The sequence below is a fragment of the Electrona antarctica genome (assembly GCF_951216825.1).
Source record: "Electrona antarctica genome assembly, chromosome: 6".
Classification (NCBI taxonomy): domain Eukaryota; kingdom Metazoa; phylum Chordata; class Actinopteri; order Myctophiformes; family Myctophidae; genus Electrona; species Electrona antarctica.
Genome location: NC_136811.1, coordinates 6,744,498 through 6,764,069, shown reverse-complemented (window position 1 = coordinate 6,764,069; position 19,572 = coordinate 6,744,498). Strand labels below are relative to the sequence as shown.

General features: G+C 45.7%; 2 protein-coding genes across 2 annotated transcripts in view; one reads left to right on the top strand and one right to left on the bottom strand.

The window, feature by feature from the left end:
* Positions 1 to 3,552: 3,552 nt before the first annotated feature.
* Positions 3,553 to 19,572, top strand: part of cyp11c1 (cytochrome P450, family 11, subfamily C, polypeptide 1) — a gene marked incomplete at both ends in the record, with an annotated part of 29,646 nt that continues 13,626 nt past the window's right edge. Inside the window, 6 exons of the mRNA XM_079503587.1 lie at positions 3,553 to 3,775; positions 5,032 to 5,176; positions 10,503 to 10,658; positions 11,700 to 11,905; positions 12,963 to 13,166; positions 14,866 to 15,068. Coding sequence (XP_079359713.1) covers positions 3,553 to 3,775; positions 5,032 to 5,176; positions 10,503 to 10,658; positions 11,700 to 11,905; positions 12,963 to 13,166; positions 14,866 to 15,068 — 1,137 coding nt within the window. The remainder of the gene's footprint in view (positions 3,776 to 5,031; positions 5,177 to 10,502; positions 10,659 to 11,699; positions 11,906 to 12,962; positions 13,167 to 14,865; positions 15,069 to 19,572) is intronic.
* On the bottom strand, positions 17,656 to 19,083 carry LOC306924335 (nuclear factor 7, ovary-like; the record flags this gene model as incomplete). Its single annotated transcript, XM_079502827.1, has 1 exon — positions 17,656 to 19,083. One exon carries the CDS (start codon positions 19,081 to 19,083, stop codon positions 17,656 to 17,658), a length of 1,428 nt encoding a protein of 475 aa, XP_079358953.1.

The following is a 19,572-nucleotide window of genomic DNA, read 5'->3' as shown; positions in this document are numbered from 1 at the left end:
GTATTCTGACCTCCCTTGTTCCACACTTCCGGCGCATTATGCCCTCCCGTGTTCCACACTTCCGGTGCATTCTGCCCTCCCTTGTTCCACACTTCCCGTGCATTCTGCCCTCCCATGTTCCACACTTCCCGTGCATTCTGCCCTCCCTTGTTCCACACTTCCCGTGCATTCTGCCCTCCCTTGTTCCACACTTCCCGTGCATTCTGCCCTCCCTTGTTCCACACTTCCCGTGCATTCTGCCCTCCCTTGTTCCACACTTCCCGTGCATTCTGCCCTCCCATGTTCCACACTTCCCGTGCATTCTGCCCTCCCTTGTTCCACACTTCCCGTGCATTCTGCCCTCCCGTGTTCCACACTTCCCGTGCATTCTGCCCTCCCTTGTTCCACACTTCCCGTGCATTCTGCCCTCCCTTGTTCCACACTTCCCGTGCATTCTGCCCTCCCTTGTTCCACACTTCCGGTGCATTCTGCCCTCCCTTGTTCCACACTTCCGGTGCATTCTGCCCTCCCTTGTTCCACACTTCCCGTGCATTCTGCCCTCCCTTGTTCCACACTTCCGGTGCATTCTGCCCTCCCTTGTTCCACACTTCCCGTGCATTCTGCCCTCCCTTGTTCCACACTTCCGGTGCATTCTGCCCTCCCTTGTTCCACACTTCCCGTGCATTCTGCCCTCCCATGTTCCACACTTCCGGTGCATTATGCCCTCCCATGTTCCACACTTCCGGTGCATTATGCCCTCCCATGTTCCACACTTCCGGTGTTCCACACTTCCGGTGCATTCTGCCCTCCCATGTTCCACACTTCCGGTGTTCCACACTTCCGGTGCATTCTGCCCTCCCGCGCGATTCAGGTCGCTCCAACGGACTGCAGCGGCCAATGAGGCGTCTGTCTGGTTTTTAGATCTATGTATACCGTTCTCCATCCATGTACTGTAATTCCTCTCAGGTCGTGAGCAGCAGCACAAGAGCTAAAACTACAAAACAAACAGCTACTTTTGAAGTTCATGAAATGACAATGGATGCTAACATGAGTCATGACGTACACACGCACACACGCACACACACACACACACACACACACACACGCGCACACGCACACACACACACACACACACACACACACACACACACACACACACACACACACACACACACACACACAGATACGATTGTTTCGTCGACGTAGTAGGGGCTGTCAAGGAATCATGACTCGGTTTTTAGTTTATCACTCTGAGAATCAATTGTCTTATTATTAAAGATTAAAGCGTATATCTTACTGTATTTTTGCAATGAAGAGACAACACTCTCTGTAGCTGTACTGTATATAGACTTCTCTCTGTACTGTTAGTCCTGCTGTACAACTACAGTTGGAGGCCATCGATATTGTCCTTTTCTTTTTGCTGAGGTTTGCGTGATCTGCGCAAAAGGACAGTTAACCCATTTTGGGCGGGAACCCCTTTTGGTGTTTTAAACATTGTTATAATTTAGCTATTGAAAAATAGCAGATCTACAAGCTCGTAGCGCGCCACCGAGTGGCGCGCTACGAGCTTGTAGGTCTGCTATTTTTGAAAAATCGGGAAAATGTTTATTTCAGAAAACTGGAGGATTTAGAAGGATTTTTTTAAATGTTGAGGTCAGGCCTAAATGGGTCAAATGATAAGGGACAATATCGGTGGCACCCAACTGTAGACTACATGTTGCTTTTGCCATTATTGTTGTTTATTCTGATGATGTCAGACTGACTGAGACATTTTATATTATAATTAAAAAAAAACACTTGTTTGACCACCCATGCACTGACAATCATGTGTGTGCGTGTGTGTGCCCGTCTGCCCGGTATAGCCTGGCTCATAGCGTCTATTCACTGAAGATTATTCCTCCCTTCAGTGAATCCATGAGGCCGGCCAAGCCAGGCTACACCCGTCCGTGCCACGTGTGTATTTTAGAACACTAGTGGTTCCCAAGCCTTTTCCATGTCAAGGACTCCCAAATTGACCCTCATTAGCCATTTGAAAAGGTATGCCAGGGAGAAGAGAAGATTTTTCACGGCAGTGATTCTCAACCCGTTTTATTGTCGAGGACCTCCAGTTTTACATGAATTAGTCTACCGACCCCCCTATTTAAAGGTATATTCAGTGATTTCACTTAATTCAAATATCACTTATTTTTTTGTTTTGTTGTGATAATCCTCCCTACTATAGAGTGTGCTGACCATATAAGGAGTTCCTCCCTGTCCCCAGTTAACCCCTGGGGTAAAAAAAAAAAAAACCTTCGTTTTTGGCTAGGTGGCCCAGCCTTCATCCAATCAGGATAGAGAGGGGCCTTCCGCCAATCATGATCGAGTGGGGGCGGGCCTTGGTGTGCATGCTGTGGGCCTGTCGCGTGTCCCCCCCACTGTAGTGCGTGCATGTGCACAACTTGTTACCGGGCGTTTTTTTTTCTTCTAAATTAACCCAAATCACTGAATGCTCCTTTAAACCCATTTTGGGCGGGAACCCCTCTTGGTGTTAGCATTATGTTATGCTTTAGCTATTGAAAAATAGCAGATCTACAAGCTCATAGGGCGCCACCCAGAGTCGCGCTACGAGCTTGTGGGTCTGCTATTTTTGAAAAATCGAAGAACCACTGACATACAAACATAGCTTTTTCAGAAAACTGTCAGGATGTAGAAGACATTTTTAGAATCTGATCTCAGGCCTAAATGGGTTAAAACACTGTAGCGGCACCATGAGGTGATGGAGTGTGTTCTGGTACGGTGCACTGAACACTGTAGCGCCACCATCAGGTGATGGAGTGTGTTCTGGTACGGTGCACTGAACACTGTAGCGCCACCATCAGGTGATGGAGTGTGTTCTGGTACGGTGCACTGAACACTGTAGCGCCACCATCAGGTGATGGAGTGTGTTCACTGACCACTGTATAGCAGCATCCATGGAGTGTGTTCCTAGGCCTCTACTTGGGGGTGTGTGTGTTGCGTGCAAAGTGGAATACCTATAACGCTCCAGCGCTTTGACCAGATTAGCTGCACACAGTCGCACACGATGCAACGCACCACGCACGCACGCACGCTCGGGGCGAAAACATCACCTTGCCAAATCCTGCTACGTTTCAGCTGTCACAGCCTGGGAGCCTTGGTGTGTGTGTGTGTGTGTGTGCGTAGCGTGCGTGCGTGGGAGAAGGTGCTATTTGTACTTTAGTTTTTTGTTCATGAATTATCCATTACTGCTATATTTGATTCCTTGTAGGTCTAATACAATTTGTGACTTCAAAGAAAGTCTGCGTGTGGCTGTGCGCAGGCGTGTGCATGTGTGTGCGTGTGTGCGTGCGTGCGTTGGACAGTGTTGGTTGTCTTTTTCTTGAACTCTGCCCTCCATCCATAACTCAACCACTATCAGCATCATGTTGGATGCCTGGAGGACGAAGAGAGAGAGAGAGAGAGAGAGAGAGAGAGAAAGAGGCCGATCGAGGCAGTAGGAACCTGCAGAGTGCAGAGACGCGGAGACAGAGACACTAGTCCGTCCCGTCTGTCTGTCTGTCTCATTCATTCGGAGCCATGTGGAGTCGGTACCGTGTGTGTCCTCTGCCGCGGGGGACAGGTGGAGGAGGGAGGAGGACGGCGTCTTTTACGCGGAGGCTGTGTGGCAGCGGTGGCGTCGGTGTGGCAGAGCCGGTGGTCATCGGCGCGACGAGAGACGACCGCCAGAGGATAACGACGGGGGAGAAGGAGAAGGAGTCCGAGGAGGAGGGGAAGACGAAGAAGAAGCAGGGCAGAGGAGGTGATGATGCAGGGCAGTCACTTGAATAGTTTTCACTTGGTTTTAGTCACATTTTTGTCACCTGGAATGTATTAGTGTTGGTCTAGTTTTAGTCGACTAAATGTCATGCGATTTTAGTCGACTAAATGTATTTTGGCGGGCCTTGACGCTATTTTCAGCATGCAACCAAGTGTAAAATGACTTCTACTGGATACCTAACACAATAGTTTTTATTTGTTGACGAAATTGTCAGTATATTTAGTCTTAGTCATTTTTCGTCATAGTATTAGTTGACGAAATCAACACTGTTTTGACAGCAAATTATTAGTTGTAGTCATAGTCTTTTGAATAGTTTTAATTTAGCTTTAGTCACATTTTAGTCACCTGGAATGTTAGGTTTAGTGTTAGTCTAGTTTTAGTCGACTAAATGTCATGCGATTTTAGTCGACTAAATCTACAGTTGATTTTGTCGACTAAAATGTATTTTGGTCGGGCCTTGATGCCGTCGTAATGGCTGATTTTACACTTGCTGAAAATAGCCGATCTACAAGCTCACAACGCTGCGACGCGTTGTGAGCTTGTCAATCTGCTATTTTAAACCTGCAACCAGGTGTAAAATGACTTTTTTAAACTTTTATTGTCCCCTAGTCCCTTCCTAACATTTTAGTCTAGTTTTTTATTTGTTCACGACGTTGTCAATATATTTAGCCTTATAGTTTTAGTCACCATAGCTTAGTTTTCATTTAAATGGTAAATGGTGCATTTATATAGCGCCTTTATCCAAGGCGCTTTACATAGATTGTGCATTACATTCACCCATACATTCACACACCTTTACATAGATTGTGCATTACATTCACCCATACACACACACATTCACACACCTTTACATAGATTGTGCATTACATTCACCCATACACACACACATTCACACACCTTTACATAGATTGTGCATTACATTCACCCATTCACACACATTCACACACCTTTACATATAGATTGTGCATTACATTCACCCATTCACACACACATTCACACACCGATGGCGGCGGAAACCATGCAAGGCACCAACCAGCACATCAGGAGAAATTAGGAGTTAAGAGTCTTGCTCAAGGACACTTCGACACTAACTCTGGGGGGAGCCCGGGTTCGAGCTGGCAACCTTGCGGTTACCATCCAGCCACTCTACCCCTGAGCCACCGGCCACCCCATTTAGTTTTCGTCAGTTTTTGTAATAAATATAGTATTAGTCGACGGAATCCCCCACTGTGCTGCAGGGGGAGGCGTGCGGAGGTTCGAGGAGATCCCCCACACGGGGAGGAGCGGCTGGGTCAACCTGCTGAGGTTCTGGAGAGAGGGACGCTTCCGCACGCTCCACAAGCACATGGAGAGGACCTTCAACACGCTGGGGCCCATCTACAGGTACACTGGGTTTTGGGGCGGGAACCCCTTTTGGTGTTTTAACTAAGCATTATGTTATGCTGTAGCTGTTGAAAAACAGCAGATCTACAAGCTCGTAGCACGGCACCGAGTGCCGCGCTAAGAGCTTGTAGGTCTGCTATTTTTGAAAAATCGTGAAAATGTGGCACAAATCTTTGAATATATATTCTTTCAGAGCGTTTTTAACTCAAATCTTTGCTTCTGGGGTGTACATATAATTTGTGGGGGTCCTTGACATGAAAATGTTTGAGAACGACATATATATGATATAGAAAGTTTAAAAGAAAAAACTGTCAGACATTTGTCTCAGGTTTAAATGGGATAATATACAGGTATATAATACACTGGGGCCCATCTACAGGTACGCTGGGTAGAATATAGTACACTTCAACACGCTGGGGCCCGTCTACAGGTACTACTGGGTAGAATATAGTACACTTCAACACGCTGGGGCCCGTCTACAGGTACGCTGGGTAGAATATAGTACACTTCAACACGCTGGGGCCCGTCTACAGGTACTACTGGGTAGAATATAGTACACTTCAACACGCTGGGGCCCGTCTACAGGTACTACTGGGTAGAATATAATACACTTCAACACGCTGGGGCCCGTCTACAGGTACTACTGGGTAGAATATAATATACACTTCAACACGCTGGGGCCCGTCTACAGGTACTACTGGGTAGAATATAATATACACTTCAACACGCTGGGGCCCGTCTACAGGTACTACTGGGTAGAATATAATATACACTTCAACACGCTGGGGCCCGTCTACAGGTACTACTGGGTAGAATATAATATACACTTCAACACGCTGGGGCCCGTCTACAGGTACTACTGGGTAGAATATAGTACACTTCAACACGCTGGGGCCCGTCTACAGGTACTACTGGGTAGAATATAATATACACTTCAACACGCTGGGGCCCGTCTACAGGTACTACTGGGTAGAATATAATATACACTTCAACACGCTGGGGCCCGTCTACAGGTACGCTGGGTAGAATATAGTACACTTCAACACGCTGGGGCCCGTCTACAGGTACTACTGGGTAGAATATAATATACACTTCAACACGCTGGGGCCCGTCTACAGGTACGCTGGGTAGAATATAGTACACTTCAACACGCTGGGGCCCGTCTACAGGTACTACTGGGTAGAATATAATATACACTTCAACACGCTGGGGCCCGTCTACAGGTACGCTGGGTAGAATATAATACACTTCAACCCGCTGGGGCCCGTCTACAGGTACTACTGGGTAGAATATAGTACACTTCAACACGCTGGGGCCCGTCTACAGGTACGCTGGGTAGAATATAATACACTTCAACACGTTGGGGCCCGTCTACAGGTACGCTGCAGGGTAGAATATAGTACACTTCAACACGTTGGGGCCCGTCTACAGGTACGCTGCAGGGTAGAATATAGTACACTTCAACACGTTGGGGCCCGTCTACAGGTACGCTGCAGGGTAGAATATAGTACACTTCAACACGCTGGGGCCCGTCTACAGGTACGCTGGGTAGAATATAGTACACTTCAACACGCTGGGGCCCGTCTACAGGTACTACTGGGTAGAATATAGTACACTTCAACACGCTGGGGCCCGTCTACAGGTACGCTGGGTAGAATATAGTACACTTCAACACGTTGGGGCCCGTCTACAGGTACGCTGGGTAGAATATAGTACACTTCAACACGCTGGGGCCCGTCTACAGGTACGCTGGGTAGAATATAGTACACTTCAACACGCTGGGGCCCGTCTACAGGTACGCTGGGTAGAATATAGTACACTTCAACACGTTGGGGCCCGTCTACAGGTACTACTGGGTAGAATATAGTACACTTCAACACGCTGGGGCCCGTCTACAGGTACTACTGGGTAGAATATAGTACACTTCAACACGCTGGGACCCGTCTACAGGTACTACTGGGTAGAATATAATATACACTTCAACACGCTGGGGCCCGTCTACAGGTACACTGGGTAGAATATAGTACACTTCAACACGTTGGGGCCCGTCTACAGGTACTACTGGGTAGAATATAGTACACTTCAACACGCTGGGACCCGTCTACAGGTACTACTGGGTAGAATATAATATACACTTCAACACGCTGGGGCCCGTCTACAGGTACACTGGGTAGAATATAGTACACTTCAACACGCTGGGACCCGTCTACAGGTACACTGGGTAGAATATAATATACACTTCAACACGCTGGGGCCCGTCTACAGGTACGCTGGGTAGAATATAGTACACTTCAACACGCTGGGGCCCGTCTACAGGTACTACTGGGTAGAATATAGTACACTTCAACACGCTGGGGCCCGTCTACAGGTACTACTGGGTAGAATATAGTACACTTCAACACGCTGGGGCCCGTCTACAGGTACTACTGGGTAGAATATAGTACACTTCAACACGCTGGGGCCCGTCTACAGGTACTACTGGGTAGAATATAATATACACTTCAACACGCTGGGGCCCGTCTACAGGTACTACTGGGTAGAATATAGTACACTTCAACACGCTGGGGCCCGTCTACAGGTACGCTGGGTAGAATATGACCCATTTTGGGGGCGGGAACCCCTTTTGGTGTTTTAAGCATTATGTTATGCTTTAGCTATTGAAAAACAGCAGATCTACAAGCTCGTAGCGCGGCACCGAGTGCCGCGCTACGAGCTTGTAGGTCTGCTATTTTAGAAAAATCGTGAAAATGTGACGCAAATCTTTGAATGTATATTCTTTCAGAGCGAACGTTTTTAACTCAAATCTTTGCTTCTGGGGGAGGTCCCTGGAACAACATAATTTTCAGATGGTGTCGGTGGCCAAATACATATCATTTTTGGGGGTCCTTGACATGAAAATGTTTGAAAACGACATATATATGATATGATAGAAACATGGGGTTTTTAAAAAACAAAAATTGGCACGCCATACAGCGAGGTGAAAGGTCACTGTTTTTTTGGCATTTTGGCATTTTCATCATTTTTCAGTCAGAGGAATGCATTAGAGACAGTCCTGACATTGCAGACACAATAGACGTTGCAGAATCTGAGCTGCTGGGTGACATTTTCAACATTTTAACATTTTTTCAACATTTTTTCAACATTTTTCATCATCTTTTCAACATTTTCATCATTTTTCAGTCAGATGAATGCATTAGAGACAGTCCTGACATTGCAGACACAATAGAGGTTGCAGAATCTGAGCTGCTGGGTGACATTTTCAACATTCAACCTCTGACCTCATGCCAAAAAAGTGTTTACACCTCTGCTGCTTAGCGGACGGTGTGGTGTTGTAGAGGAGGTCTCCCCGGACATGTGCGTATGTCACACTAGTCGATACATAGCAGGGATTTTTGTCCAGCGTCCACTTTAGTTTTATATTTGCTAGCTTAGATTTACCAAAAAAACAGTGACCTTCACCTCGCTGTATGGCGTGCCAATTTTTGAGTGGTGCAAACCACTCCAACAACTGGCTTTGTACCCGTGTGTGTTCGTACCAAAGAAATCACACCCGTGTGAACTGAGTGGTGTAAGGTATTATATAGCCTGATCAGCTCTGATCTGACGTAATGAAATCACACCCGGATGTGATTTCACAACTGGCTTTTTTTGTGCAGAAAAAATTAGCATGGTTGCTACGGTCATCCAGTTCACCCGGGTGTGATTTAATTACGTCAGAAATTATTTTGAACATAGCAACCATGCTCATTTTTTTCTGCACACAAAAGCCAGTTGTAGGAGTGGTTTACACCACTCAAAAAAACTGTCAGACATTTGTCTCAGGTGTAAATGGGATAATATACAGGTATATAATACACTTCAACACGCTGGGACCCATCTACAGGTACACTGGGTAGAATATAATATACAGTGTTTTTAGATATTTTAGTATATTTCAAAGTGTCCATGATGTCACAGACACTGGTCTCTCTTCCTTCCTGGACTACAATTACCATAATGCTTGTCCATCGTCCATTCCATCTTGTGGAGAGGGAGAGGGCTGTCTTACTGAGACAACTTGTAGTCCAGCAAGGAAGTGGACACTTTGAAATACTAAAATATCTTAAAAACACATATTACCCAATATCGCAGGATTTGTTTCCCGTCTCCCAAACATCATTAAAATAAGATCTGGTTGGGTTGAAGTGTCCCTTTAACACAAACATTGCATGCCATTGACAATCAATGCATGTCCAGCTGTGAGTGTTTGTGTAAACACAAACATTGAAGACGAAGGTGAGAGGACGCAAAATGTGATTGGCCGGAATGAGATGATGTATGATGATGATATAGAGCGCCCCTCATTTCACACTGGTGTGATTTCTATCCAGCTTTTGATGTCTTCACAAACGTTGTCCTAGTACTACACAAACATTAAATTCCCTTTGACAATGAATGGAGAGTTTTACATCATAGTGTCTGAGCAAATTGACATAGGGCCCTATATATATCCTCCTGGACGTGCACCCATTAACACTCCCACCGCCCAGGACGAAGTTCTTTGTCCTTTCTATTAGTAACGCCCGACGCTCAGGACGAAGTATTGTCCTAAAGACGAAGTTTATTGATACGAGAACAGATCGCCTGGCTGTATAGCCCAGGCACGCCTGCTGGGCTCTCCTCGGTGACGCGCAAGAGTGAGACGTCATCAAAAAACTCCCTTCTCTGTTTAGCTGATGAAAACAAAATCTTAAAACGTTCATAAATCGCGATCTAAATCATCACGTCTTTTTCTGAAAAAAGATCCTGTGTTAGAACGGCGCTCCGCGGTCCAGTCGCTAGTCTCGATAGATTTATTCTTGTCTCCCGTTGTTGTCGATCGACTCTAAAGTGCTGTGGCTATTGTTAGCTGCTACACAACATCATGAAGTTCCGGCCGGTCCGTCCGAAAAAGGCGTCCGTGTTTATAAATCGACTGGGCGCATGAATGTAATGGATTAAATAGTTCCGGGCAATTAAAGTGCTAACCCATTAACCCATTATTCCCTAAACTTATTTGCCATTTTTTGTCCCCACAAAATGTCCGCAACACAAACATAAAAATGCCATTGACAATGAAGGGAGAAATTAGGTCAAATGTCCCGCCAAATATGACACAAATGTGTGGTAACGGGCAACAGGCATTCTGATTGGCCATGCAGTATGAGATGATGATGTACGATGATAAGAGCGCCCCTCACTTCACATGGGTGTGATTTTTTTTTAAATAATGTCAGTGTGTGTCTGTCTGTCTGTCTGTCTGTCTGCGTGCGTGCGTGCGTGCGTGCGTGTGTGCGTGCACGCGCAGGGAGTACGTGGGCACTCAGAGCAGTCTGAACATCATGCTACCGGCTGACATCAGCGAGCTGTTCCGCGCCGAGGGCTTCCACCCCCGGAGGATGACCCTTCAACCCTGGGCCACGCACCGGGAGACACGACAACACTGCAAGGGGGTCTTCCTCAAGTCAGTTCTGCTTTCAGCTATACTTTCAAATGGATGAATTTGCCTCCTGCCAATAGAGCGTCTGAAGTATATGTACTACAAAGAGGTAGTTTTTTCCTCAGACGTAAAGACTAAAAAACACTCAGGCAAAAATACGGAGAAGTTCTGCAGACAGATAGATGGAGAGACACAGGCAGATGAAAGTTGTTCCGGAGTTCCATTTATTGTCGGAGACAAAATCCATGTTGCATGGCTTGAGCCATGCAGGCACCCGACAGCCTCACGGCGTGTGCGGGCCACTGACTAACCCATATAGACATTTCAGTAGAGTCTTTATACAGAGACAACAACCGATGCAAAGGTGGTCTCAGGTTACCCCACCCCCCTGAAGTCTAAAGTGGTCAACATTGTCCAAATTGTCTCCATATATGGTCACCAGGAAGCAAGCACAGGAAGAACCGTAGGTGTCCTGGCCTACTACTGCATGCTATCAGCAACCATGCATCCTGTCTAAACATGTCATGTCACTCATGAGAGACAAAGATCCAGGTTTACATTGTAGTTTAAAACATGGTTATTTATGCTGTATTAATGTTAATTGTGGTTCCAGATACCAGTCCCGCACCCTTTCATGACGACGCTATAGGACCAGAAGTGAATTCCTCATTCATTTTTCCCATAGACATTTCAAAAAGTGTTTATTTAAAGACGATTATGCCACGGAAAAAAAGCCAACTCGAGTTGTGACAACTGACAGGAAAATGAACGGGGAATCATTTCCTGGGCCGTAGTAGGGGGGCGGGACTGCGACGCTCTATATGATATCAATGATAAGAAGAAAGATACGAGTATCTGCTCTGTAAATGCAATAAGGCAATGTTTGGGTCCCTCCGGAACCCATGTACCGGCTTTATTTCTAGGTGTGCGAAAGCTTTTTTCTACAATTTATTTAGGATAAAAATCTCCTCTCCTCTCCTCTCCTCTCCTCTCCTCTCCTCTCCTCTCCTCTCCTCTCCTCTCCTCTCCTCTCCCCTCCTCCCCTCCCCTCCCCTCTCCTCGTAGGAATGGAGAGGAGTGGCGCTCGGACCGCATCCAGCTCAACAGGGAGGTGATGGTGTCGTCGGCGGTCAAGAGGTTTGTCCCCCTGCTGGACGAGGTGTGTCAGGACCTCTGCGTCCAGCTGCGGACCAGAGTGAGGCAGGAGGGGGGGAGGGGCGGCACACTCACCTTTGACCCCAGCCCCGACCTCTTCCGCTTCGCACTGGAGGGTCAGTCCCCGCATCGTCCAATCAAACTGCAGCAGCATGCATTGCGGTTGTTTGGCGTGTGTGTGTGTGTGTGTGTGTGTGTGTGTGTGTGTGTGTGTGTGTGTGTGTGTGTGTGTGTGTGTGTGTGTGTGTGTGTGTGTGTGTGTGTGTGTGTGTGTGTGTGTGTGTGTGTGTGTGTGTGAGATTGTAACCATGTGGCTCCATGCATCAGTATTGTTTTTTGGCATAGTCTTTTTTGAATAGTTTTTATTTAGTTTTAGTCACATTTTAGTCACCTGGAATGTTTTAGTGTTAGTCTAGTTTTAGTCGACTAAATATCGTAAGATTTTAGTCGACTAAATCTACGGTTGATTTTGTCGAACAAAATGTGTTTTGGCGAGCCGTCGTAATGACAGTCTTTTTTTCACTTGCTGAAAATAGCCGATTTAGCTATTTAGCTATTTTCAGCATGCAACCAAGTGTAAAATGACTTGTACTGGATCTCGTCCACTAGTCCCTTCCTAACATTTTAGTCTAGTGTTGACGAAATTGTCAGTATATCTAGTCTTAGTTTTAGTCATCATAGATTAGTGTCATTTAGTTTCCATTTAGTTTTCGTCAGTGAAAAAAAGCGATTTGTCCAATGCCAATCCAAATAGTTTAGCAACGGTTGCTATGCAGGTCAAGCTTTCTTCGCTGCTAACGTGCCTATTGGACAAGGATGGGTTTGGGGAGGGACTTAGTGTCTGTCTGTCTGTCTGTCTGTCTGTCTGTCTGTCTGTCTGTCTGTCTGTCTGTCTGTCTGTCTGTCTGTCTGTCTGTCTGTCTGTCTGTCTGTCTGTCTGTCTGTCTGTCTGTCTGTCTGTCTGTCTGCTGTCTGTCTGTCTGTCTGCAGTTATTTCAGCTGTTTCTATAAATATCCGATCTGATACCTTTCATCTCTTCAAGCGTCGACGCGTCAGACTAATGCACATCTGTTGGCGCGTGTGCGTGCGTGCGTGCGTGCGTGCGTGCGTGCGTGCGTGTGTGTGTGTGTGTGTGTGTGTGTGTGTGTGTGTGCATGTGTGTGCATGTGCAGCCAGCTGTCACGTGCTGTATGGAGAGCGCATGGGTCTGCTGTCCTCCTCTCCCTCCCAGGAGTCCATGCGCTTCATCTGGGCCCTGGAGCGCATGCTCTCCACCACGCCCCCCCTGCTCTACCTGCCCGCGCGCCTGATGCACCACCTGCGCGCCCCCCTGTGGACGCAGCACGCCAACGCATGGGACCACATCTTCGCCCACGGTCAGTGGTGGAAAGTCATTCAAAAGACTAAGGCCTCACTCAGACCTTTACAACATTGATGCATGCTTGTTGTATGAATGTTGTAAGTGTCATGGCCGCCCCAATGCATTTCCAATGGAAGTCACATGGTTTGATACAACATTTTGGACTACAAGCTGTCGTATGGCTTTCGGCTGTGTTTCGACTGCGCCCCTCCCCCTCATACAACACAAATGTTGTGTCAAACCATGTGGCTCCCATTGGAAATGCATTGGGGCAAGATGTGTCACACCCTTTGTATACAGCAAGCACAGAGCAATCTGCAGCGACCGTGTGAGTGAGGCCTTAGTATACATTTCCTTAAATCCAGTGAGAAAGGTTCTGAAAAAACTATAAGCACGATTAAAATGTATATACACTTCGTGTTATTTTTCCTGCACTTAATTCACCTTTAGCAAAGTCCTGCCCCTCTCCCACTTAGACACTCCCACTTGGACACTTTCCAGCCGGGCTCATTCATTCCAATGTAAATATCATGGATTTTACACATTAAATACTGGTTCATTTTTGGAAACAGACCTTGAAATGAAATGAAATGATTACTATATTTACCCAGGGTATCTGGGCTAAGCTCAAGAACTTGTTTCCAGCCAGGCCCTGCTCATAGAACATTTCATCGTAGTGGTTCAATGCCTTGTTCAAGGGCACTTCAGCTGTGGTAATTTTAACGTGTCGGACCGCTGATTCGAACTGGCGACCTTCCGGTATCAAGACCGCTCCGCAATCCGTTCGGCCACCGCTGCCACACAAAAACTTCAAAAACTCTTCCAAATCCGTTGACAATGCCTGCCGTATATGCACTGGAAAAATATGTGCGTGGCATTTATTTTTTAAAACAATGTGTTATCATATAGGAAATATATTGGTGAAGAGGTTTGTCTAACCCATGTTGTGCTTAGCTGTGATTGGACCATAGCAGCTTGGGGAGGGGCTTAGCTATAGGTCAATTCACCTTTTGTCAAGTCCCGCCCATGGTTGTGCCCCTCTTCGCACCCATTGGTTGCCGTCTCTTGGTTGGACAAAAATCCTCTCTCTCCATCCACTACCATTGAAATAACGTTCAATTCTTATTTTAAACTTGGTGTCAGTAAAAAAAGAACATGACAGGTGCAGCACGGTGACTGGGCATATCATGTTTGTTTTTAGTTTTTTCCAAAAATTATGTTTTAGCAAATTCAACATAAACAAGTCAGGGACCAATCAGAAGGCTGACAAAGGGTGAATTAATCAAAAGGAATCAGTTAAAACCCATTTTGGGCGGGAACCCCTTTTGGTGTTTTAAACATTATGTTATAATTTAGCTTGTAGGTCTGCTATTTTTGAAAAATCGTGAAAATGTGCCTCAAATCTTTGAATATATATTCTTTCAGAGTGAACGTTTTAACTCGAATCTTTGCTTCTGGGGAGGTCACTGGAACAACATATTTTCAGATGGGGGGGGGGGGGGGGGGGCGGAGGCATATTACATATAATTTTGGGGTTCTTGACATGAAATATTGAGCACCACTAATACAGAAACATAAGGTTTTTCAGAAAACTGTCAGGATTTTGAAGACATTTTTAAAATTTCAACTAAATGGATTAAAAAGTCCCAGCCCTAAAATAAATCCCAGACCAACAATGACAACTCCTCTCCTCTCCGTCTCTCGTCCCCTCTCAGCTGAGGCTAGGATCCAGCGGGGGTACCAGCACATGTCTCAGACGGGACAGCTGAGGTCAACGGGGTCAACGGGGTCAACCGGGTCAGGGGTCACAGAGGGACGCTACAAGGGCGTCCTGCGTCAGCTGATGGAGAAAGGAGAGCTGTCCCTGGACCTGATCAAAGCCAACATCACTGAGCTGATGGCGGGAGGCGTCGACACCGTACGTACACACGTGTGTGTGTGTGTGTGTGTGTGTGTGTGTGTGTGTGTGTGTGTGTGTGTGTGTGTGTGTGTGTGTGTGTGTGTGTGTGTGTGTGTGTGTGTGTGTGTGTGTGTGTGTGTGTGTGTGTGTGTGTGTGTGTGTGTGTGTGTGTGTGTGTGTGTGTGTGTGTGTGTGTGTACGACTGTGCGTGTGTGTGTGTGAGAGAGAGTGTGTGTGTGTGCGTGAGAGAGAGAGACAGAGAGAAAGATACAGAGAGAGAGAGAGAGAGAGAGAGAGAGACAGAGAGAAAGATACAGAGAGAGAGAGTTAAGGCCTGTTCATAGTCCAGTTTTAGATGATAAGCATTATGTTATCTTTAGCTGTTGAAAAATAGCACCGAGTGCCGCGCTATGAGCTTGTAGGTCTGCTATTTTTGAAAAATCGTGAAAATGTGGCACAAATCTTTGGATTATATTATTTCAGAGCGAACGTTTTTTAACTCAAATCTTTGCTTCCGGGGGAGGGGGGGGTCACTGGAACAACATATTTTCAGATGGGGCTCGGTGGCCAATTTCAGACAATTCTGGGGGTCCTTGATGTGAAATATTGAGCACCACTGATATAGAAACATAGGTATTTCAGAAAACTGCCGTGATTTAGAAGACATTTTTTAAATTTCGATGTCGGGCCTAAATGGGTTAAAGCAATAATCCACAATAGAGAGTATGCGCATGCTTAAAGTGAGTTTAACATTGTTAAACGTTGTTTAATGCAATCAGATAGGACTTTTCTGTGTGGATGGGGGCTGTCAAGGCCAGAAAGTAGTTTTTTGCCACTCAGTATAGGCGTTCCTGCATAACTTCCTGGTTTGATGATGATGTCACGCGCATACCATCTATTACAGGGGTTCTCAACGTTTTTGGCCGGGGACCCCCGGAAATGCTTTGGCAATATCTCGGGACCCCCGCCCCGCCCCCTCCCAAACCCCAATATAAATTGACTGCTACAATAACCTTAAACCATTTTGGGCGGGAACCCCTTTTGATGTTTTAAGCATTGTTATAATTTAGCTATTGAAAAATAGCAGATCTACAAGCTCATAGCGCGCCACCGAGTGGCGTGCTATGAACTTGTAGGTCTGCTATTTTTGAAAAATCGTGAAAATATATATATATATATATATATATTTTTTGAAAATATTTTGGGGACCCCCCAAAATAATTTGGCGACCCCCCGAGGGGTCGCGACCCACGGGTTGAGAACCCCTTCTCTATTAGACCTATAGGCTAGCTCCATATGGATCCTCTCCCTCCGCTATGTAGTAGTACCGAGATATCGGTCCCACTCATCTGGGTACCGGCACAAGGGCGATATACGCCGGCCAATATTTCCCCACGATGCACAATTCGTACCTTTTTTTCCCGCACATTGTATCCAAAAATGAAAGGTCGTACGGGGGACCTGCTCTCAAGATGTTTTATTTTCTATCGGGCAAGTGACGGGTCGAAACCAGCGTTTAAATCGCTTTTTTAGTCGGACAGTTCCATGTCTTCTGTTGGTTTCTGGCAGGCGTACTTAGTAAGATTTCCTGAAGGTCTTAAAAGGATCTCTGGCTAATAAGACAAATATGCCTTAAAACATTATACTTGCCCTCTATACCTATAAGATTTAAAAAATAAAAATACCTTAGATATTTTATTACTTCATTTCATTTCATTTCATATTTATTTATTTCATTTCAGTTATGGTTTTACATGATCATATTAATTTTTACTTTGTACTTATTTTGTACATATTCCATACCAGAAAAGAAAAGGAGCAGGAAGAAGATAAATCTTATTTATACCTGCCCTTATCATTAAAAAAAAAACATCTAATTGATGCTGCCACCAACCATACATGATTACATCAAAAAAGAAAGAAAAAAACAACTAATTGATGCTGCCACCAACCATACATGATTACATCAAAAAAGAAAGAAAAAAACAACAAAGACAAAGGACATAGAGCTCAACAAGAGAACAAACTTTCATAAATAGAGAATGTTTCACTCAATAGGAACTGCTCCTGTCGCAAGTTGATGATGTCATGTGTCCATGTTCATTCATTCATTCAACCTTTATTTAAATTCTCGGAGAGACCATTGAGGGAACCCCTCATTTACAATGATGTCGAGATTACATACAAAAAAACAGTAATACAACAACAATATTAGTTACAACAAACCGTTAATACAATTATATATTCAGCAATGTGTGGTCCAGCCCTATGGAATATATGGAATGCACATGCTAATACAATATTTTAAATGCTCATATTATCCTTAGGATGTATTAAGTGTTTTTTTATTAGCATATGCATTCCATACATTCCATAGGGATATGTGACCAGATTTGACTGAGAGCCTGCCATCACGCACATTTCAGCTTTTCACCAGAGGAGAAAAACTTTTTTTTTCTTCCCCAAAATGAGTTAATAGCACAGGCAGACTCTTCACATACTAGAGCATGTCTGAAATAAGTGTCAGAGCTGAAATCGACATGTAAATATGAAATAAATGCATGTACAAGGGTTGTATTAGATGCAATACATTCTAACTGTGGTCTTACAGAGTGACACGGATCTTCCCTGGTAACACCTTCAGAGATATATCACTGTCATCGTCAAAATTTCTAAATAACGGAAAGAGCTTCTCGGTGAAAGTGTGTGTGAAGGTGTGCAGGTGTGTGTCAGTGTCAGGATCAGAGAATGACAGCTTTCCTCTGTTCCAGTCCAGCTGGACTCTGATCCTCTGAGGTTTCTGCTTCACTGGGAGATCTGTGAAGACTGTGATATTAGTGACATTCTCGAACACTGTGTATGCACCTTCAAAGAGCTCTAACATCCAGAATTCACCACTGATTTTTCCCTTTCTTGGGTGAGACTCAGCTAACACGCCCAGAGTCCAGTTTGTATTGTCTCCGACCTCAACATCCCAGCTGTGAGCCCCTGAGTTAAAGCCCTCAGAACCAAGGACACAGCCATGATAGTAAAACCTCTCCGTGTTGTCAGGAAGCTGCAGCTCCTCTTCATATTTCAAACGTCTCAAGCTGGTCAGATCATCAGACATGCTGATCCTTGGATGGGCAGTGTTGGGGTCCAGAATGACAGGGGTGTAGGAGACAATGTCCTTCATCTTGTCCCAGACTCTGAAGGCCAGGTTTCCCAGGTGTTTGACCTCGTCTATCAGTGCTCCTGAGAGCGGTGGTGGGTCCTGCAGGGTTAGCTGGACTCTTTCCATTGTGGTCTTGTAATTCTGCAGGAACGAGACGTGGTCGTCGGCTCTCAGCTGGTCCTCGGTGGCTTTGATTGCGTCTGAGAGGGACGCCATGTCTTTGCTCAGCCCATCTCTCCTCTCCTTTATCTCCTGACTCTTCTGTGCCTCTTCAACCATCAGAATGGCAATCCTGGTCTCCTCTTCCTCTTGTAGGAACTGATGAAGTTTCTTAAACTGTTCCTTAATCTGCGTCTCTGTGTTCTGGGCCTGAACCTTGAGGTGATTTTCTGTTAGGTCATAATTAGTTTTAACTTCATCCTTTGATGAAGTTAAAACCTCCAGTTTCTGCTTTAAAGGCTTCAGTAATTCCTGGACTTTCTCTCTGCAACGCCCCGACGCTTCGCCCACAGGTAAGAACTTGTGTCCGGCGTGTTTTTCGGAGTCCCGACACACGAGACACGCCAGCTGTTCATCGTCCAGGCAGAAGAGCCTGAGCTTCTCCCCGTGTTCGGCACAGAGATCCTCCGAGCTCACCGACAGTTTCTCCTCCAAGAAGTTCTCACACAGGTTCTTCAACACCAGGTTTGTAGGAGGATGGTCACTGGAGGATGTTGTTTTACAAACAGGGCATTCATGTGTTGGTCTTCCTGTCCACCATCGCTGCAGACAGCCTTTGCAGAAGCTGTGGCTGCACGCCAGCAGAACAGGATGTTTAAAGATGTCGCAGCACACAGGACAGGTGAGCTCCTCCTCTTGGCGAGTCAAACGAGAAGCCATGTTGTCTGCAGTCACACTCTTTCTGACGTGGAATGTTCCCGGAGGCTGTTATACAGCTGGAAGACAATTCAACAATGATTAACATGATTAATAATTGATAGTAGCAGCAGTAAGGCTACTTCTTCTAGCTATTAGTCGGTGCAATTATGGTTTGACCCTAAAAAAATTGCAACAGATGGTTTCTCAACTGTTTTTTGTAGTATTAGGTGTCCTTAAGTTTTGACCAGATGAAGAGCCTTGGCTCGAAACGTCGTCAATAAACTTATCCTTCGGAGCATATGAGTGTGCGGCTTCCTCTCTTTTCCTATGTTACTTTTTGAACCCAGCACCTCCATGAAGTGATGTGCGTATTTTACTATAGTTTAGGTGTCCTTAATAACATACTAAAAGTTTACCAAAGTTTGACCATGCGAAAGGTCAGATTTTCAAGATGGCCGCCCCCAGTTCCATAAAAGGCCATTACTCCTTCATTATTCACGGTAGACAAGT